Here is a 23,341-nt window from a genome sequence, read left to right on the forward strand (position 1 = left end):
ATCAAAGCGCTATTTTTCTTTCGATCAAGAATTGGGTTTAATTGATTGTCTGGACAATATTTATCCGGCAGGAAAAAGAGCTCTCTGTCTTAAGTTTCGACTAGGTACCTTACCAGCGGCTTCTGTGACTCAAAGACGGCTGAAAATACCTTGTGGTGGAATGGAGCAGCGCCCTTGTCTTCTCGGAGTATGCGAAACATTAACATACTTTCTGTTGCTGCGTCACTTTACTTATCACATTCGTAGATATTATTTGCGACCAATCTTCCTAACATCTAACATTAGAACTTGCAAAGAGGCGAGGCTCTCTGTATGAGATCTGATGGCCGACCTATCACAACGGCGGTTTCATCTTACATCTTTGCAGCATGGAAACAAAGATCAGATGCACATTTAAATTTGAATGTTGACAAACTTTTAATGGAGTTGTATAGATCAAGTTGGCACACAATCAATTATACACAAGGGACACGGCCTTGGAGTGGCTCCGGTCTTTTCTGGAGGGGAGGTCCTTTCAAGCTTGCCTTGCGCCAGGGTGTACCGCAGGGTTCAGTGTTAAGCCCCCTACTGTTCAACATCTACGTCCAGCCTTTGGCTGTGTTGGTGAAGGGAAGGGGCTTGTCACTGGTATCGTATGCTGATGACACCCAGTTGGTGATCGCATTTTCCAAAAAAAGGTGCACCAATCTGATCAAGTTCAAAGAGGACCTCTCTGCGATTGCCGCCTGGATGGCGGCGAACTGTTTGCAGTCCGAGATCCTGCTGTTTGGGAAGGATCGGAGGTTGTGGTCCGAGCACTGTTGGCCGGACCGCCTGAAACCTGCCCCCTAGCCCGAGACAGTGAAAAACCAAGGCATTTGGTTTGATAGTGGCCTGACATTTGACGCCCAATCCAAGGCAGTGGCAGGGGCTTGTTTCGGGCTTCTGCGGGGCCTGAAGGCACTGTTGGGTTTTTTCCCTCCAAACGTTCGCCAAATCATTCTTCAGTCTACAAGTTTGTCTAGACCGGATTATGGTAACTGCCTCTACTTGGGTGCGAATAAAGCCAGTGTTAAGCGTCTTCAAAGGGCACAGAATGCAGCCGCCCACATGCTGGTGGCCCTTCCGAACTCTTGCTCTGTTTCCCACGTACTTCAGAAACTCCACTGGTTGCCGGTGGAGAAGCGCATTCAATTTAAGGCGCTTTGTTTGGTGCATTAGATCTTGTCGCCTCAGGCACCTGTGGGGCTGGCGGGGCTGTTAGAGTTCTATTTGCCTCGGCGTCCTTTAAGATCTGCCGCCTCAGCTCTGGTTTGCACCTCTGGAAAGCCAGAGCTGGTGGCCGCTCCCTTCGCAGCCTGGCCGCGCAACTTTGGAACTCGCTTCCTGTTTCCATCAGAGTGATCCAGAACCATCTTGGTTTCCGGAAGGCCATAAAGACCTGGCTTTTTCCGGCTTAATCCTTCCTGATCTCTGGTTCTTGTCTTGGAGTATGCAGTCTGCGGTGGGACGCCCCGTCGCTGGGGCAGCTATGCGCATTATAAATCCGATAAATAAATAAATAAATACATACTATTTATACACTATGAATTGATCAGTCTGGTTGCAAGGTGCCGCAAGTTACGCCACGGGGATTGTTGTTGAAAGAATGCGTATTGACAAAATGATTGGCTAGCAAATAGGTCGCTTGTTTTTTAAACTTATTTTATATTGTATTAAAGGAAAGAGATGCATATATTCTCATTTATGTGAGAAATAGGACTTATATTTTAGTATATGAACTAATATGATCTTAAATGACCTGCAAAGTTTTAAAAAAGATTATTAACTGCGCCGTAGTATTTGATCCGATGAATTATTGAAGATAATTGAGCTGTATATTGAACTTTAATTGTTATGGCTTGTTCGCCTGAAACAATAAAACACCTGATTTGTGACTGACACTGCTGCCCCCCTCTTGCAGCCCGAATAATCCACTCCTGAAGTGGGAGGTCAGGTGTCCAGTGGGTCGCATTGGCCAGCAGCACGTTAGGACCCCAGAGAGTGTGGCTCTAGTGCTCACCTCTTGGGTGACCCTCGCCAGAGGGAGAGGGCCTCACCTCTGGTCTCTGTCCGCCTAGATGGGAACCAATGGCAGAGCTGCAATGGATGTTGCAGCTCCACCATTGGTGGAATTACTCCCCTGCGGCGACGGGCTGCCAAGGCCTGGCCCAGAAGAAGAATTTACTACTAGGGGCGTGGCTAAGGATAGCTCAGCAGGTGCAGTGACACCGGAGCTCAGGGGTGTAAGGGTCTCACTGCACCCCAATTATCGATGTGCTTTTTTAACTTCCACTCTGGGGCATGGAGCCCATTTGCTCTGGTAGCAGTAATGCCCCCAGCACCCTCGCTGCTGCTCTGATTACAGTCCGCCCTCTAGTGGTGGGGTGGGGGTAGGACTGAGAAAGAAAAGTAACAACAGGCGAAGATCGAGGCAGGGGGAGCTGGGGCAGGAACAGCTGGGAGTGATGAGTCATGAGACAGGGTCCTTGGTAGAGATGGGGGCGGGGCCTGGTACAGGAGCAGCAGGGGGTCTCAGCTCAGGGGAGGGGGGTGCTCAGCTCAGGAGGGAGGGCGGGGGGCGGGTCCTCGGGAGAGCTGTGTACAGAATCTTGGAAAATAACACTTTGCTGGTGCGTTTAGATGAGAAAGGTGAAACAAGTACAGGTAAAGCACAGGAGACCGTAGTGACAGAGTCTGTGTTCTGTGCCTGTAACATGAACCAGGAAGTCCCAGCGCAGGCATAGGGAGGGGCAGACGCACAGACAGACCCACTGCACAAAGAGAGAGAAACGAAACTTACCTTCACTTCCTGCATTTCTGCATCATGGCGGCAGCAGCTCAGCTCGGGAACCTCCAGGAAGAGGCCACTTGTTCCATCTGTTTGGAATATTTTAAGGATCCGGTGATGATTTTTGATTGTGGACACAACTTCTGCCGCTCCTGCATCACTCAGAGCTGGGAGGGAAGAGATGAAAACTTCCCCTGTCCACAGTGCAGGGAAATATCTTCTGGGAAAATCCTCCGACCCAACAGACAACTGGGGAACATGGTGGAAATGTTAAAACAGCTTCATCTGTCCTCCTTGAAGCCCCCGGAGGAGAATCTGTGTGAGAAACATAACCAGGCACAGCTGCTGTTCTGTGCAGAGGATCAGACCATGTTGTGCTGGGTCTGCCGGGAGTCCAAGGAGCATAAAACTCACTCAGCAAGTCCTATAGAGGAGGCTGCAGAGGAGCACAAGGTACGTCTGTGGCTTTCAGGTACAACCAACTCACACCATGAACCCTGTTGAGAAGCCTGCAAGGGTGTAAATGTTTTTATTTTTATTTTATTTAATACGATTTTCTATAGCGCGAACATTACCCAAAGGTGTCAGAGCGCTTTACAAAAGAACCAGTTGCGATACATAAGGACTTTGGATTACATGAGTTACATCCATACTAATATTATATAGAGAGAGCCCAAACCTTTGAGGCGGGTAATCTCAGGAACAACAGCACCAATCACAACACCCAATACAGCATTGTAAAAGGGCAGTTGCAGCAGAAAGACATAGGCTATAAAGATGCCCACCATATACATTAGAAGCGTAAAAGAACCTTCCCTGCAAAGTAGTCCCTTGTGGGCGTGGGTGGGGCGGCGCGCGGCATTCCGACAAAAAGAAGCGTTCCTTGTGGGCGTGGGGAAACAAAACGTGTGTGTTGTGCTGGGGGCGTGGCCAATACGGCATTCCGACAAAGAGAAGCGTTCCTTGTGGGCGTGGGGAAACAAAACGTGTCTGTTGTGCTGGGGGCGTGGCCAATGGGCGCGGCAATCGCGCACCAGCAATCGCTCGGCATTCTTAAATCCTGGAGCGCACAAGTCTTGCAAAAAGTGGCTGTATGCGTTCAGCTGGGGGCGCTGACACACACATTACAGGGTCACACACAAAAAGTGGCCGTATGCGTACAGCTGGGGGCGCGGACACACACGTTACAGGGTCACACACTTCGCATTTTCATTTGTGCTGGGGGCGTGTCAGACGTACTTTGGGCGTCTGCGTTGTGCTGGGGCGTGTCAGACATACTGGGGGCGAAAGCCTTTCCAAAAACCCTGGGCGGTGCTTTAACAAATTCCCATCCTGGAGCTCACAAGTCCTGCAAAAAGTGGCCGTATGCGTTCAGCTGAGTGAGTTCGTCGCAAAAGAGGAATTTATAAATCTGACTACGTCCCCTTCCAACCATAGCTGGACTTTGTATAAATGGAGTCCTCAAAATCCGGGACATGCCTCACCTTTATTCTGGCTACCTTCTTTTTAAACTGAGCTTTTGATATTTTAGGGTTGTCTTCCTGTTTATGTATTTAGATGAGCATTGTGGGTCCTTCGTTTGTTTCAGGGGCTCTTCTGACCTCCACTTTGACCGTCCTCGTCAGAACGTCTTTCGAGTGTATCCTGAAAGGAATGAGAGGAACATGTATCAGTATCCTGATATCTATCAGGCGGTTTAACATAATCATGGTTAAGTAAATTGTAACGTTTTTTGGCAGTGGGAGACCCACCCCGTGACTGTTTTTTCTTGGTTTTTCTTATTGTCCCACTTCTTTTTTGTAGAAGAGTTGGGTGATTGCTTAGAATTATCCTGTTAAGAATTACTCTTAACCTGTGGCTTTCCTGTTCTGGCTCCCAAATTATCTCTACTCAGCATAGATAAGTTTCTTCGCTAATTTTAGGCAATCGGGCTCCTGCTGGGCTTAGGTGTATAGCTAACGCTGCTGTTTCCTCAATAATGTTACTCAACATTATGGCAGCTACTGCAGCAACATTGCCCATCAGTTTCATCCTTAATTCTAGGACAGATACTGCCCCATGCTCTTTCTGCACCTGTTTTAAACTTCAGGTAAAACTGCCAGAGAAGGGATACCAAGGGCTTAATAATAAACACATTTGTATCACATATGTGAAGACCTTGTACAGAATGCTAACAAAATGGGGGATAAATAAACACAGGAAAATACCTTGGCACTCACCAATTAACGTGAGGTTAACAAAAACAGATGAAGCAGTATTAGCGTTGCTACAGGTGAGGGAAAAGCCCTAAACCCTCAGTTGTGAGACCTAAGGGTTGGAAATTTGCTGAAACCAGTTCCTGTGCACATGCATACAAGACAAATGAAAGTTCAAAGTATTGTTGGCAGAAAGATCAAGGGAAGTAATGTTTCTTGTAGAGTTCTCTTGTCTTTATTCAAAAGATATCGAAAGTCCAGCCAACACGTGTTACATCAATAGGGCATAACCCTTGACTTCTTCAGGGCTGTTACGCAGTGAATGGTATCTTAGACCTAAAGAACGCTGATATATACTGCAGCAACGACTGTATCCCAAGTGGCACAATCTTTTATGGGGTAGCCATCCCCATTGGCAAACAAACTGTTAGCATCCTATGTTTCTCCTGCGGGCTGGTATAGGGAAATACGGCTTCAAGCTGGTTTGTTTTTTGTGCGATCCAAAATGGAATTTCTTCCCTTTTGGTGGATATTTTCGCAATTACTGCATTCAAAGTTTGCCGGCTAATGCCCGTTGTAGCTAACTGTGGTGCTACTGCTTGAACAGTCTGGCAGGAGCAAGTGTTAACCTCATGGCTGCTTCTGACGGCCAACTACCGTCGCGTGCACTACCTCGGTAGTGTTGCGCACGTCCGTTGGCCGTCGTGGCCCCGCCCGCTCAATAGAACTTTCCGCACTAGCGCGTAACGTTCGGCACAGCTAAGTGGTTAATGTTCTCATCACGTATTGTGTAAGTCTTCCTTATATTGTTACTATATTATTGTAAAATCCCCGTATTTGGCCTACGGTCAGACAATCAACATTGGGATGTGGTGTGTAACTGGCTAGGATTGGCCATGTCGCCCCCTCATTCATGACTAAGCCCAGTCTCATTGTTGTATACTATGGGGAAGGGCACCTTTAAACCAATTAATATGTTCTTGGTAAGTTAGTGGTATTTCTATCTTCTCATAAGGAGTGTATTGGTCTCATGTTTCACCTTCTTCATATGCATGAAATACCTGTGTAGCATCATCTGCAGCAGGGAATTTAATCCTAGATTAAAATACCTCCGTTCTAAATGCTTCGTGTGCCTCTACCACAAAGGTAACGTTCCCACCATCTAGCGTGAGGCCGTGTTGTAGTCGTTTTTGGGTCACTACATGTCGGCAGTTCTCGGAAATATTCTGTCCTATGTTATGTAAGAAATAAATTACAGAGCTCTGCTAACACAGTTGGAACTATATCCTATCAAGCCTGAATTTACCAAAGGTCAATACATAGAATATACCTACTTAGCTCAGGAAGATAATGCCTACCACCATGAAAGTCTCCCATTTAATAGGTGTGTAGGGATCTCTGAGCACAATTGAACTACCTAGTTGATCCATACAAAATATGACTCCAGTGGCATGGAGAGCACGGGACCCATGTCTGAGCATACCCATCCCACTCGGGGTGACAAATGCAAAAAAGAACAATTGATGGACAGAATGCAGAACAATGTCATACATTCACCCCAATACAGAGATCTGGGCCTAAATCCATCGTTTTATTTTGCTCCCCCATGCCATTCCAGTTTGAACCCAGCCAAATGCAAATCAGTCTTGACCCTGCCCCCAATGGGCAATACCCCTGACCTCCTGGTCAAGTGACCTGCTCTTCCCCCGCTGCTCCACTCCTAAGTGCCTTACTGCTGGTAAGTGTTGAGGCCCTCCTCTACCCGCAGGCTCCTGCCTGTGCCTCATCCCTGGTGGTCCAGTGGGAGAGCCTTGCTCTTCTGCTGGCCGTCTGTGTCTGCCGTGTTCTACCTCTCTGTTTTCTGTCTCTCTTGTGCCTGTGACTGTCTGTGTGCTTTCTCTGCATTCTGTCTCCTTATCCCCGTGTTCTGCATCCTCTGTCTTCTGTCTACTAATCTAACCTAATCTAATTTTAATTTCTAATCTCTTTTCTGTCCCTCTCTCTATCTTTGGTGCCCGTTTCTCCATGTGCCCTTCCCGGAGCTGCTGCCCCTGCAGCCCCTCCCCTGTTCGCTGTTTTTCCACCTCCTGCCTCCCAGCTGCGCTTCCCTCCCCGCTCCATTACTTAATAGCGCCTCTGCGAGGGAGTGCGAGCAATTCCCCTGACCTCCTGGTCAGAGACCTACTCTTACCCCGCACCTCTGACCCTAAGTGCTTTACTGCCGGTAAGTGTTGAGGCCCGCCTCCACCCGCAGGCTCCAGCCTGCGCCTCATTCCTGGTGGTCCAGTGGGAGAGCCTTGCTCTTCTGCTGGCCACTGCCATCCGTGTCTACCTTGTGCCCCTTCTTTGATTTCTGTCTCTCTTGTGCCCATGTCTGTCTGTGTGCTTTCTCTGCATTCTGTTTCCTTATCCCCCGTTTTCTGCGTCCTCTGTCTTCTAATCTAATTTTAATTTCTCAACTCCTTTCTGTCCCTCTCTCTATCTTTGGTGCCCAAGTCTCCCTGTGTGCTTCCAGCTGCTGCTGCCCCGCGGCCCCTCACCCCCTCTGGTTTCCCGCATCCCGGCTGCGCTTCCCTTCCACCTCCCCTCCTTAATGGCGGCTGCTGGGCGCCCGCGCCGAAGGCACACCAAAGGCAAGCCCGTCTGCGGGCAGCGCCAGGAACCATGGATCTACGACCCTCCACCGCTACAACTCCGCTGACCTCCTCGCACTCACCCGGAAGAATCAACAACTGCCAGAGATCAGTACCGCACACCACCCACTTCCAGTTCTCATGCCAACACTGCTGACAGTCCTTCACCATCCACAGCCCCTCCATGACCGCCGAACCCACGACGGACGCCCGCACCACCGAAGCCCTGACGTGCAATCTCCCCAACGTGCGCTCCCTCCACAGACACACCACAGAGATCTGGGACCTGCTCGACACATTTGCGCCAGACTTCGCCTTCTTCATGGAAACATGGACCTACGCCACCTACGCTCCCGACATCGCCACCGCCATCCCTGAGGGATACCAAATCCAAAGAAAGGACCGGCCCCTCCGCCCAGGAGGAGGACTCTGCATCGCACACAAAAGCTCTCTCCGACTCTCCACCTCCAGCACGAGCGATTTTTCCCCCCTTCCAACACAGAGCACCACCACTTCCAGATCCAAACCAGCCCCAGAACCACGCTGCACGGAACCCTCGTCTACAGACCCCCCCGGGCCTCGCACCTCTTCCGGCAACGCCATTGCCGACCTTGTCGCACCCCACACCATCGCCTCCACAGACAACATCATCATCGGACACCTGGACTTCCACCTCGTCAACCGCAACAAACCCGACTCCACTACCCTCCTTGACAACCTCGCCAACCTTGGACTGAAGCAGCTTGTCACCACACCCACCCACAGAGCGGGACACACCGTCGACCTCATCTTCGCAGGAGGGACAAACATCCACTTCAACCCCACAATGCAGTCCCTCTGAACAGACCACCACTGTGTACATTTCACCTTCAACATCCCCACCGCACCCAAACCTGCCCGCGCCTGACCCAAAGGAACTAGAGCAAGATCACTGAGGAACACCTCAACACAACCCACCTCCACAACCCCCACCTTCGCCGCAACCGACCCCAACTCCGCAGCCAAAGAGCTACACTGCTGGATCTCCAGCTGCGCTGACAAATTTGCACCCGTACACCTCCCCGTCAATCAGTGCCCCCTGAAGGCTGCCTAGTTTACTACCGACCTCCAAAAAGCCAGGCGCTCCTGCAGACGCCTCGAGAAACTCTGGCAGAACAAGAAAACCACCAGAAACCTGACCAACTACAGGAACGCCATGAATGAATATCACAAGCGCCTAAGAGCCACCAAGAGGACCTTTATCAAGAACAAAATCCACTCCAACTCAAGCCACCGACATCACTCCATCCCGGAACCTCTTCAACAAGCTCAGCTCCTACTTCTACTTGCCACAGGCCCTCTACGACAACTTCAGTGAACAGACTCATGATACCACTCCCCTCTCCACCTCCGACAAACAGCCAACCATCACCACATGGAAACCTGCTACCACTGGAGACACCACAAAGACCATGCAGAACACCCACTACCATTGAACTGCCGCCACCATAGCTCCTGAACTAGGCCGGACCATCAACGCCTCCCTCGAATCCGACATCTTCCCCAATGACTGGAAGCGGGCAGAAGTCAAGCCCCTCCTCAAGAAACCCTCGGCCGACCCGACGGACCTGAAAAACCTTGGGCCATCTCGGTCGTTACCTTCGCAGCCAAAGTCACCGAGAGATTCATCAAAGCCCATTTGACCACCTTCATTGGACAGAACGCCATCCTCGAATCCTCCCAGACTGGATTTCGCAGCAACCACAGCACCAAGACCGCCCTCCTCACCGCCACTGATGACATCCGCATGCTACTCTACCAGGGCCACACTGCGGTCCTGATCCTACTAGACCTCTCTGCGGCCTTCGACACAGTCTCACACCTCACTCTGACAGCCAGACTCCACAACGCCGGGATACGAGGAACCTCCCTCACCTGGATCCGCTCCTTTCTCTCCGGCAGAACCCAAAGGATCAGTCTCCCTCCATTCCTCTGCGAACCTACAGAAATCCACTGTAGAGCACCCCAAGGATCCTTGCTCAGCCCCACACTTTTCAAGATCTACATTGCCCCCCTCGCCGCCATCGCCAGACAGCATGGGCTTAGCATAGTATATTACGCCGACGACACCCAGCTCATCCTCTCTCTCGCGACGAACCCTTGAAGACACCAGACTCCGCTTCTGTTAGAAATGGGGTAGCATGGTGCAGAGCGGGCGGGTCAAGCTCCCGAGGACATGTGCAAAGCATCCACGCTGTACACACAGGCGACACACAAGGCACACCACAAAAAGAGACCACACCAGATTAGGTGAAAAGAATAACTTTTGTATTGTATCAAACATACACTGGTAATCACAATTAACGCTAATTATCGCCAGGGCAATATGTACAAGGGTATTACTTACACGGCAGGGCCAATCGGGCCACTGCCAGAACCATTGCAAAGGACAAAGAACAGAGAAAAAGAAGAAAAAGGTAAGTCCATCAGTCTCAAGGCTGCAATAAAGACATAAAGCATTAGAATTAACGGGTGAGCATAGTCTGTAGATCCTTAGGCCCATCACCCTCCTTATCGGTATAGATGCATTAGGTAGATCTCGTGAGGCAGGAAAGACCGTGCATGAACACATTGACATGAACCTCCTAAGGCATAAAACCTGCTTAACCTCATGCGGTAGGCATCGGGGGCGTGGCCGCACTCCCACACTCACCTTAGGTATCACATCTGCGATGCAGGCATTAAAACTCTAGCACATGAGGCATAAATGTGTTGGCCTAAATCCTGTGAGCATTAACATGAATTATATTTAGGCCCAAGAGCATCAGGCATAAGCACATAACCAGTGGTGCACCTCTATCCGGCAGATAACCACCCTGAAATCCCTATGCAGAACATCAACAACATAGGTACAGGAGGTCTAAGTACATTATGCGCAACCTTCGCCACCTTGCCATATGAATAACAGCATTATATCGGGATATGTGGGCATGGAGGCATTCTTATTAGGCAGAGGCCAAACTTGGCTTCAAAAATAATAAGCCCCCCCAGGAGGCAAATCAGTCTTTCACCACAACCGTTGCCACTGTCCACTGTCCAGCGGGGCAGTGGGGTAAAATCCAGTCAGCGCAGTCATGTAGGAGCCTCCAAAACAACCCTGGGACGTTGTAGTCCCTCTTCTGGGCCCGATTCTCAAAAATGCCTCAATCGCCCCAGAGACCCGCAGTGCCACTGCAGCGTCGCTGTGTAGCCCCCGGGGCACTGTGGCCCTGTCCATGGTGGGGCCCCATGGGGGCTTCCAAACAAATGTGGCTCCAACAACAACACGGGGACATCGGAGCACCTCCCCTGCGACTCGGAAGTCAGGAATGCCCCCTTTGGACCAGCTGCCCACTGTCAGGTGGGGCAGCTGTACAGCGCAACACCCAGGCCTTCCTGGTGCCCCTCCTGGCACCCACAAAGCTCCCCAGAACCCCCACTCACCGAGCTCAAGGGAGGAGAGACTGCTCTTCACCCGTGTCCCGTCCTGGGGCCCGGGGTTTCTCAGGTGGCACACGGGGCTCTCCTCACCACCCGGGAGCCCCGCGGGTGAATATGCAGGCGTCTGGCTCTTCTATTCCTTGGCTGAGGTCGCGGGGCTCTCCTAAGCGCTTGAGAGCCCTGCCCGCAGCAGCACCTCACCAGACATCCCCCGTGCCCCCTCCTGGGACCTGGGACGCAACACAAATCCCACTTCCTCTCGGGGAGGCTCCAGCGGGCACGGCAGCCAATCCGGTCGCGGCTTCCTGGGGGCGTTGCCAATGACGCGGCCGGCGCCAAAGTTGCTCCGCAACGCTCCCCTTCGCGCCACAAGCCCAGCGCGGCCTCCGCTGTTACCGCGGCGGCCCTCCCTAGGCCTTTGGGGCCGCGGCGGCGATCTTCGCTGGTGCCCCCTCCTTCCTCGACGCGGCGATGCCCTCACTTCTCTTGGGCTGCGGCGCTGATTGGGGAATCCTTCGGGCGGCAGCTTGACGTCGGGGACCATACGTGGTTGGCTCCCGTCTTTGAATAGAGCACCCACAAGGGGTAGGCTCCCATTTACACTGGCAAGGGACCCGCGGGGTGGGCACCCGCTGGGTTTCACATCAGGCTAGAACGCAGGGTAGGCCCCCTCTTGATTTACCTAAGCCACAGCACGGCACCAACCCAGGGTGAGCACCTGCTTCTCTTCTGCACGCCGGGGGGAGCCCACGCCGGGGGTCCCCTTGGGGGGCCACACAACAGCACAGCGCCAGCAGAGTCTGGGGGGAGAGGGGGCGGCGCCCACTTGGCACGGCGCGAGCAGCAGGTGGTAGTTTCCAGCATAAGAGTGCTTGGGTAATGCGGCGCTTCTACCTTGTAGACCCAAGCACCTCCCAGTCTTGGCGCTGGCGGCAGGTCCTTTCAGTATAGCGCTTAGTTAGCGCAGTCAAGGAAACTATAGTGCTCTTGCATCCCAGCGCCGCAGGTGTCCGCTCCTCACCTCCTGGGGTCGTGGATTATAGCGCTTAACAGGCGCTAGGCAGCCCCACCAGATTCAGGGCCCCAAGGCAGTGGTCCTATTCTTCTGGCCAGCACAGATACAACGCTCTTCTTTAGGGCAATGACAAATAGCCCTCCCGAGGCGCTAGGGAGCAGGCAGCAGGGCACAGTCACTGGAATTTTTGCAGCACAGTGCGGTAGGTGCTAGCTCCTCACCTCCTGGGAGCACAGTCCAGTCCAATATAGCGCTTTCTCAGCCCAGCGCTGCAGGGACAAACACTCCTCTTCTCCTGGCACTTTCAGATGAAGCGCTTCTTTCTTCTTTAGGGGCCTGGTAGCAGAGCAGCAGGCACTACAGTGCAAGGTCAGCAGGCAGTGGGCACTCATCAGGACAGGGCGGTAGGCTTTAAAAACCATCCTCCACTGTAGCGTGGCACTCCTCCTGTACAGCAGCCTTTACTCCTGCAGAGGGGCTTTCAGTAGACCTGTGGACAGCAGAGGGGTTTCAGTTGGGTGCAGGGTCCAAAACACAGGGCTATGTGGCGGTACCTCCTGGCAGCAGGTCCCCTCACGTTCATGTCCCTGCTCTGTCTGAGCACATGGTGGCACAACCCCCCTATTTATGCGCCCCTCACCCCACCTCTCAGACAGTGCCAGAAGCTTCCAGAAGCCTCTGGGGAAACGGTTTCTAACTGGCTCAGGGGGAGGAGTAGAGCACCCTGGGTGCCAGGCTTTCTCTCCAAAAGCTGGGATGGCTGGAAACCAACAACTAGACTGCTAACCTACCACTGTTAGGTGGCACCACACACAGCCATGGCATCCATTTTAAACGCAGCATGTTACCAGGTTACATTCTTATGATGGGGGAATTATAGGTGTGCACACCATTTGATTTATAATTTGATTTGATTTATAATTTCTATAGCGCCCGAATCACCCCGATCAGGGTATCTCAGCGCTTAAACTGCTAGTGGCCAACCAGAGGAGAACAGAGTCGTTTTCAGTAACTTTCTGAACGCCATAAAGTTGGAAGTTTGACGCAGGTGGAATGGCAGCTGATTCCAATGGCGAGGGGCGAGGTTGAAGAATGCTTTACCGCCCATACGGGACAGTTTGATGCGTGGGACTTGGATGAGTCCTTGGTTGCTTGAACGTAAGGTTCTCGGGGGGGGGGGGGGCGTACCTGACCAGTTTTTGGGTCAGATAGCTGGAACCCTGATTGTTCAGGGATTTATGAACCATACAGCATATTTTAAATGTTACCCTTTGTTTCTCTGGGAGCCAGTGAAGTTCCCGGAGAAGTGGAGCGGCTGAGGTTCTGGGAGGAGCATTGCTCACCAGCCTTGCCGCGGTATTTTGGACTACTTGCAGTTTTCCGAGTGAGGATTCTGTGGCGGAGATAAGTAGGGCATTGCAGTAGTCCAGGCGGCTAAGGATTAGGGCCTGGACCAGGGTTTTACGTGTAGTTGTTGGCAGAAGGGGGAAGACCCTATGGAGCAGACCCAGTCTGTGGTAACATGTCCCAGCGGTGTGGTTAGCATGTTCTGCTAACGCTATTTTCTGGTTAAGATTTACCCCTACGTTTTTCACTGTTTGTTTGGGGAGTGTGGCAGACCCTAGTTCCACAGGCTGCCAATTGGGGGACCATTTCAGCGTTGCTTCCCCAAATACAATTACCTTGGATTTGTCTGTGTTTAGCTGTAGGAGATTGTTACGCATCCATCAGGCAATACTCCTCATACCCTCTTATGTGTATGGATGTTCTTGTCCATTTTATCAAAGGAGAGAAGGAGTTGCGTGTCGTCGGTGTACGAGATGGGGATAAAACTGAGTTTTCTTACTAGGTCAGCCTACAACCAAAGACCTATTATACCAGTATCTAAAGCCCATTCAGTTAAGTATCAGAAATCTTGAAGCCCAATTAACTATAATCTCGGCCACCCTCCTAGATTCAAACACCCGTATAGACATAAAGGGGCAGCGCAACACCTCGCACCCACCCAAAAAACAAAATCAAGCACATATGCAAAAAACAGCCAATCACTCAAATCCAACATCTTCAGCACAGAAAAATTTAAAACAAACCACTACAATACCCAAATCCACAGCAAACACGCTTCATCCCCAGAAGGAGAAACCACCCCCCAAAACAGTACAGCAAACTGTAACCATAGATAAAGATACGGTAGACACCCCAAGTTCAGCAACAAACACAGATTCCAGCCGAATCTGTCCAGAAAATAAGTCTGAACTCATTTCATCGAAACCTCTGCCCCCCAAAAAACACCCAAAAACACACCTAAAAAACCTCCCGCAGTTAGACGTCCTGCCCACTTGCCCCCGGAAGCTACTCCCTATACAATAGTTCTTACAGGAGTACCCGAGTTAACAGACGACACACCAGAAACTGCATGGTCACTTAAAAACAAAGCCATGCAGTGGCTAAGCATCAATAGACCCCTTGAATCCCATCTCTCGGGAGGGATCACTACAGCCCGAAGGGTAGCCTGGATAGGCAAAACGAAAAAATCAATACGCGGTGACTGTATCATCGTAACTTGTAGAGATCCCTCAACCGTAGACCATATTTGTGCTTGGCCTCAACTCGACAAAAAAGGGGGGATAGACGCCCGACACCTTTCCTTCTTCTACCCCCCAGTGAAACAACATCGCAATCCACCACCCTGGGTATGGCACCATCACCCTAAAGATTCGCGAAACCAGGACCCATGGTACCAAGCACCATGGAATCAGATGGAACATCCACATGAATATACAGCCAGGGGCGGACCGAGAGAAAGGTACATAGAACGTCAAATACCTTATTGGCAGGACAGACCTTATCAAGCGTATGAAGGATGGCAGGGCTTCCCAACCCAAAATCGTTTCGATTGCCTCGAAATGGTCGACTGACCATTCCTGGATAAATCTAGCTACCACAAAGCTGACACTACACAACACTCTGCATCCGATAAACAGCATATAGCATTTCCAGAGTCTCCCCATGCACTTGAGATACCATCGACATACCCAAATAATCTCCTGACTAGTACTTCCCCAGTAGAAGCAGATACCAACCTGGGATCACGCATCCAGCAAGATGCAGTCAATGCAGACAATATCAACAACCTGACAACATCTGCCAACATGAAAGAAACACAGATCATGAGTATAGGTATTGCTTACTGGAACGTTGCAGGCCTAACCGCAAAAATAACATGCCCTTCATGGCTGAACACAGCAAGGAGCCAACAAATCTTGTGCCTACAAGAGACCTGGCGTATAACCCCTCTCCATCTTGATGGCTACAAAACATTCTTTACCAAAGCAACACCCAGCGCAATGGGAAAGCCAAAAGGTGGACTCACGATCTATTTTTCTAACACCGTTCCACTCACAGTGAAATTACTAAAGGAAACATGTATCTTCCAAATCATTCAAATTACGCACCTGACGGCATCAAAGAGAAACTTATTTATGCTCATAAACTACTACAATAACACCGGCACTGGAATGCTGCTCACACTTAGATGAAATGGTGGCATATATATCCACACTACAAAACACAAACCATAACGCAACACTCAACTATATCTGGGGAGGTGATTTCAATCAAACACTATGTCCAAATCACAAAAACGGGATCTGCGGGCTACAGAATGAACTTGGAAACCCCATCCCTCACTTTGTACATACCCCGGGTGGCAATAAGCTGAACGAAATCCTCTTCACCCTGGACTTAGATTTTGCTAATGAACTAGTTAATCCGGTGCAGGAATTACTACCCACCTTTCATGGGCGAGGTTGTCTGACAACCATTGACTATATCCTAGCTTCAAACACCTGTAAAGGACTATTAAAAAACTACAAAGTAGGGTCCAGTCCAATTAGCGATCATTACCCCCTCAGTGTGGAACTCCTTATGGAAAAAACAGGTTCATCTTCAATAAAAGCCAGTTCCCTCGACCAACACTCGCTGGCCATAAAGAAGAAAAATGGCTACGCTATTAAATGGTCAAAGATCGACCCTGATGAGACAACACAAAGGATACTCGAAAAAACACACTTATGGTTAATGGACTGTCTGTCTGCAGAGGCATCCCCTGAATCAATCATCATCTCCTTTAATAACATCCAAGGAGCAATAAGGGAAGAGCTATTTAAAAACACAGCAAACAAACCAAAACTTCCTACGACGAGATGGTTCGACACTGATTGTCGAAAGGCCCTTACTTCCCTCAAAGAAGCCCTTCGACAGAAACCAAGAGATGCCCAAATAATTTCACAACGGAGGAAAACGTACAATAACGCCCGGAAAAACCGCAAGCAACAGATAAAGCAAGACCTATGGCGTCAACTACATGAGAGCGCACTAAGAAAAGACAGCACTGCATTCTGGCAGACCATTAGATCACCCTTTCTGGATAACATCACCGACCCACATCATCTAGACGTGGCAATAACCGAGAATGACTGGGTCCACCACTTCACAAAAATCTTCGGCATACCAACGGACCCTCCCCAAGCAAAAGACCAGGAACAAACAAAGAACAACACTCACCCCATTAACCTACGATTTACTCTCAACGAGGTCAGAAAGGCTATTAAAGCCTCAAAAACTGGCAAGGCACCCGGCCCAGACGGGGTACCTATGGACTTGTTCATATATAATATTGATTATTGGTCACTAATAATCACTCGGGTAATGGCTGCAGTCACTGAAATCGGACTCCTTCCATCATGGTCAACATCTACCCTATTGCCAATATTCAAGAAAGGGGACCGCAACGACCCCGCGTGCTACCGACCGATCTCCCTTCTGGACTCCACGGGCAAGATTGCAGGTCGACTACTCCTGGACCGATTACAATCTTGGGCCCGAGAGAATAACACCATCACGGACCTGCAATATGGTTTCCAGAAGGGGCTTGGAACGGTGGAACAGGCCCTAAACCTGATTCTCCTGGCTGGAAAGTATGCACGCGCAAAAGGAGGCAACATCTATCTGGTCTATGTAGACTTGAGCGCGGCATTCGACTGCGTTCAGCATGCAAAGCTGTGGCAGATTATGACAAACCTTGGAGTGGACCCACCCATACTAGCTTTCCTGAGGGAGCTATATACCAACGCGGAAGGCCGAGTTCGTTACGGCATCGGCGGCGAACTATCACGCCCCTTCAAAATATCACGAGGAGTAAGGCAAGGGTGTGTACTGGCTCCCTTCCTGTTCAATCTATACACCAACGGGCTTGAACAGGCTATGCTGGAAGGGAGCCAGGACCTCCCACAGATAGCACGCGCCCGATACCCATCCTCCTGTATGCCGACGACTCGGTCATCCTGGCCCGGACATCCAACCAACTCCAGCGGCAGCTGAACAAATATGTGTCATTCATGGACTCCCTGGGTCTAAAAGTAAACATCAAAAAAACTTTCACAATGACCATTGGACCAAAACGGGGAGTTTCAAAGTCCATATTCATCAATAACAGCAGACTGGAAAAAACATCGGTATACCCATACTTGGGCATACTAGTGGAAGACACAATGACCTGGCACAAGGCAATCGAAGCCAGAAATCTCAACTTTCGCCGAGCAGTATCAGCACTAAGTGCTTTCTCCAGGAAACTAGGTAAACCAGCCCCAGCGGAACTGCTAACGATATACTATGCAAAATGCCACAGTGTGGCCACATATGGAGCAGGCATTTGGGGTCATGGATGCATCGACCAACTCCAAGTTACGGAGAATGCTTTTATCAAATATATCTTAGCTCTTCCTCAAAGCTCCCCGATCTTAGCCTCACATCGGGAGCTGGGCATGGAATATGTGACAGACACTATACGATGCCAGCCTCTCATACTCTGGCACCGTATATGGTGTAACCCCGAAAGTCACATAACACGCTCCCTCATTACCGAATGCCTTGGCCTAGCATACTGGAGGAAAATACCGTGGCTCAACTACGTCCACAAATTCCTCCAAGATATTGATCGTGAGCAATACTTTTTAGAACCACCTTCAATAGAGGATATCTCAAAGAAACAGCTGAAAGAACTATGCATGGGCCACTTAAGAGAACTCCGCAATCAAGCCGAGATTGTTAAAACACAAAATGAAAAAATCCGCATATTGCAGACAGAGAAACTGATACAGCCCTACCTGACGTTCTTTCTTTCGAACTATGAAAAATTCCTATTGACAAGACTACGGTTCGACCTTTTCTTCCGCATGGTCTCATTTCCTGAAAAGAATAACTGGTCCCGTAATTTGATATGTTGCCCCTGCGACAGGGTTTCCAAACAATCAACGATACACGTTATCCTGTTTTGTAAATATTATAGACCAGCAAGGAAAAAATTGATTCTGCCCCTCCTCCGTTCAAGCGGACTCAGACAATCATATCCAGCACTTGCTTACCTCCAATCACCGAAATCCCCGTATGAAGCAAAATTGATAGCGACCTTTTTAAAAACAGTAATATCAACTCGTCGTAAAACCGTCTTTTAACATTACATATGTTCAAATGCCAATGATCTCTTTTTATTGTATTAATTTGTGTTCTTTAAAAAAAACTGTACTTTTTATGATTATACAATTTTATAATCGAATAAAAGTTGATGAAATACGAAATACTAGGTCAGCCAGGGGGGTAACATATATGCTAAACAGTGTGGGGCTTAGGCATGAGCCCTTTGGTACCCCTCTGGTGACATTAGTAGTTTGTGAGCTGAAAGGGCCTAGATTTGTGGTTTGTGTTCTGTTGGTGAGGAAATTGATCAGCTATTTCAGGGCAATCCCTCGGATGCCTATGTCCTCAAGTCGGTGGAGTATGATCTGGTGGGAGATGGTGTCAAATGCTGCAGACAGGTCGAGCAGCACCAAGAGTACTGCTCGACTATTGTCCGCCAGCATGCGGATGTTGTCTGTAACTTCCACCAGGGCTGACTCTGTACTGTGCTTAGGTCGAAATCCTGACTGTGAGGGGTCTAGCCGGTTGGAGGATTCAATAAATTCTGACAGATGTTTATTGATATGTTTCTCCAGAAGTTTGCTGTGTAGGGGAGCAGAGAGATGGGACGGTAATTAGAGACTTCGTCAATGGCGATCGTGGGGTTCTTTCTAATGGGAGTGACCCGAGCTGCTTTCCACTCTAGTGGGAGGCACCCTTCTTCCATAGATTTATTGAGAATTGCGCAGATGGGGGCAGCAAGTGTCTTGGATAGAAGGGCAGAGGTCCTAGTAGGTATAGAATCCAGGGGAGAACCAGATTTGACCAATTTCAGTAACGATTCTACATCATTTGCGATCAGGGCTGGATAGGATTCAAGGGTGAGAGTGTAATTGGCTGGGTGAGAGGGTTGTGCTGGGGCCCGATTGTGGGTAAGGGCTAGAGCTAATCTTTTGATATATTGTTTCGATTTTTTCAGCGAAATGGTTTGCAATGTTGTTACATAATACTTGGGAGGGGGCTGACAGGCCTTGGGTTGATAAATGAGTTTAAGACCTGGAACAGAGTGCAGGAAGAGTTTCCGGCGCTTTCCAGTTGTACTAAGATAGGCGCTCTCCGAGCGAGTTTTATGTTTTTATGGTATGCTGCTAAAGTAGTTTTGAAATTTTCCTTATCATGTGGGTCTTTGGACAGACGCCATATCCGTTCCTGTTTCTTGCATCAACCTTTTTCGGATCTTAGGTCGGGGGTATACCAGGGTGTCTGGAAACGTTTGGTTTTAGTAGGTGCTGATTTTTAAGGGGCTAGACAGTCAATTGTAGTTGTTATGCTAGTTGTGAAGGACGCTAAGCGTTCCTGAATTGTATCAGAGTCTGAGATCTTGGGGGGGTATGAATATTTCATGAAACATGGTGGGGCGATTTTCTGCCATTGCCTATAGTTTTTGGCATGATGTGTGTTATGTGCCTTACATTTAACATGACATCTCACACCACACATGGCCTAGGCAGTTCTCTACCATGGGGGAGACATCCTAAAATAGGGGGTGGAAAGCGAAAAAAATTGGGAAAATGGGCCAAGTCCAACAGCTTCCAAGAAGGAATGAAAGACGTTGCGGCCTGGATAAGCGACAGCTCCCTAAAACTGAACTCTGAGAAGACCGAGGTCCTCATCCGTGGACTCTCTCACAGGGCGTGGGACAGCTCCTGGTGGCTCCCTGTTCTCAGAAACCCGTCCACTCCGACCGACCATGCCCAGAACCTCTGCATCATCTTAGACTCCTCCCTCACCATGACCCGCCAGATCAATGCCTTCGCCTCGACCTGTTTCAACTCCTTCCACATCCTTCAAAAGACCTTCAAGTGGATCCTCCAGGAATGCAGAAAGACCGTCACCCATTCACTCCTAACAAGCTGACTGGACTACAGTAACGCCCTCTACGCCGGAATCAACAAAACCCTACTACACAAGCTCCAGACCATCCAGAACACCGCAGCCAGACTCGTCCTCGGAACACCACGACACGAGCACACAACCCCACACCTACTAGAACTCCACTGGCTCCCCATTGAGAAGAGAGTAACCTTCAAACTACTCACCCACACCTACAAATCCCTCTGCAACATCGTACCCAAATACATCAACAAAAGAGTCTCCTTCCACGTACCCATAAGGAACCTCCGCTCCTCCGACCCTGCCCTGGCAGGGACACCATGCATCTGCACAACCAGGGAGGACCTGGCTTGGCAGTTTGGCCTGGACTGCTCCCATGAGGTGTTTAGAAATAAGAGGAGCCCCGTATACACCCAGTGGGACTGGGGCACTTAAACAGTGTAATAAAAAAATCCCTTGGGGTAAATTTTTATAGAATAAATATCATCCACTCAATATTTGTGACCAATAGACTCCACACTAACCACTCTCTCTCAACATTCCACAGTAGCTTGTGCCATATATAACTGGAAGACCACTAAATAGAATTAAGTTTACACAAAGTTTATTTGTTCCAAGTTAATTAAAATCACATATTTAAAAAAGCTGAAAATCAGCTATCTATACTACTATTATAAAGAGAGAACTCAAACCTTTGAGGCGGGTAATCTCAAAAAGTACTGCAGCAATCACTACACCCAATACACCATTGTAAAGGGGAGCTGCAGCAGATGGACATAGGCTATACATCTAGACACCATATACATTACAAAGGGGAAACGACCTTAGTGGTAAAGTAGTCCCTCGGGGCGTTGGCCTTGTCAATGGGCATGTGAAAGTAGCATGGGCATGTCAAATAAAACTCTGTGGGCGTTACCGTTGTCAGAGGGGCCGAGGCTGACATCAAGTAAAGGGCGCAGCTTGAAAATAAATACATGGCCGCCGAATTCACTGTGCAAGGCATTCACCCTACATTAATGATAACACTCACACTATTTGCGGCGCTAAGTAATAAGAAAGTACGCTCATTTGTGACCCTCAGCGTTCCTTCGCATACGGAGGCACGCTTACAGAAAGGGGCGCGGCTTTCACAACCGCCCTATCACGCCACATAAATCATAACACTAACAGTACTTGCGCCTATTAATAAAAGAAAGCTTTCGCCATTTGTCAAGCTCGCACGTTGTCAGAGGGGGCTCACCTAAAACAAAAGTGGCGCGGCTTTGTCACGCAAGGAAGGCACTCGCCCGAACATTGACGGTAATTTACTCATAAGATTCACACAAATTACTTTATATGTTGCGGACATCTTTTCCACATTCAACAAACCTAAAGTAACTTCAGTGACTCAGCGTTCACTCGCCGCTATCAGCGTTAGCACTGTAACACTCACAGAACTTGCGGCGCAAAGGAAAACAAAGCTTTCATCAATTCGGAAACGCGCTCATTCTCACTGGGGGATGCACTCTTAACAAGGCTAGCCGCTTAACATTAACTCTGAGGTGGGCCTTGCCATTCTCTAAGGTGGCTGACCTACAAAGAAGCCGGTCTATGAGGGGGCTGACATACAACCAAAAAAAGTCAGGGGCCACACTTTAAGAAGCGCACACCCGGACAACGTCGGGACGGGCTGGTAGTGACACAATAAAATGGATCTTGAGACCCGCAGGGGGTAAAAAATGGATGAATAACTTTTATACCAAAGAACACTGCAACTGCTGTATGAAGCACTGTTTATTAAATGCATACTGTGGTCCTGTGAACCTCCGATGGGAGTCGTTTCTTGTAGGGCCACAACATTTTTGCATTCTAAGAGCATGCTGCTCAACAAACATACCTAGCCGTGGAACAGTTTTAGGAATCGTACTGAACACAGGGTGGATCGTACTTCTGAAACATGTTGAGCTGCACATTGCCCTGAAGAACGTCTCAATTGGATGGAATGAAACATATTGGCTGAGGAAATTTGATCATTTGTATGAATAAATTAAAATAAGGAACAATTTTGTGAACCAATTACAGCATGGACTTTGGAGTTTGTCTTTGGAAATGTGTATCAAGTTACAGGTAAATTCATTTATGTTGCATGGTATTCTGCACTCCTAACCTAAGGAAGACAAGAAATTCCTGTGGCCTGAATTTCACTACAGAACGACCACTGCACCTCTGTAATAATGGATTATTCGTACACAGTAATACAGTTCACCTTAAATGTGTTAAATATTGAGGTACAAAGTGTTGTCCTCCATTCAGGCGTAACAGTAAATTGAGCAATATATATTTTTTTGCAATCTTCTGGAAAACTTTCCAAATTTGTTTATTCAGGGTATCCAATAGTTCTCATTTAGGGTGTATTTTACTTATAGTGCAAAATAATTTAGAGTTCACTATTAGAGTAATGCAAAATGGAGCAGTTTACCCTAGATTACCCCAATAGGCAAGGGTTTTGATGATCCACCCGAACAAACAAAGGGATACAAATTTGCATTGTGGGAATCCTTATTATGCTTTATTATTAGGAATTTTACTTTGTTTTACAACTGTAATTTTGTACACATTTGTAATTTAATTACAGTATACCTGATGGATGCCTAGTGGGAAAGCTTATGACCAACGCAGTAGGTCTCTGTTGGATATGGGGACAAGCCAACGATAAAGATTATATGCCGAATTGTCTATATTGCAAAATTACAATAGAGTTGTATATCATATTGATGGTAAAAAGCGTAAGTTAAAGCCAATAGACATTTAAGGGTGGATTTTTTTTACTCATTATTAAAGCGCACAGGTGTGTATTTTGCTGCATTCAACCTCACAGGTTACTTTTTAAGGGAAGGAATGT

At 48.9% G+C, this 23,341-nt stretch overlaps 1 protein-coding gene across 1 annotated transcript in view; it reads left to right on the forward strand.

Annotated features, from left to right (window-relative positions):
• Positions 1-2,800: 2,800 nt before the first annotated feature.
• Positions 2,801-23,341, forward strand: part of LOC147710128 (E3 ubiquitin-protein ligase TRIM39-like) — a 130,141-nt gene continuing 109,600 nt past the window's right edge. The window contains exon 1 of the mRNA XM_086920824.1: positions 2,801-3,262. Within this exon, the coding sequence (XP_086776950.1) occupies positions 2,846-3,262 (417 nt within the window). The 5' untranslated portion in view covers positions 2,801-2,845. The remainder of the gene's footprint in view (positions 3,263-23,341) is intronic.

The sequence above is a fragment of the Lissotriton vulgaris genome, chromosome 5 (genome assembly GCF_964263255.1).
Source record: "Lissotriton vulgaris chromosome 5, aLisVul1.2, whole genome shotgun sequence".
Taxonomy (NCBI): domain Eukaryota; kingdom Metazoa; phylum Chordata; class Amphibia; order Caudata; family Salamandridae; genus Lissotriton; species Lissotriton vulgaris.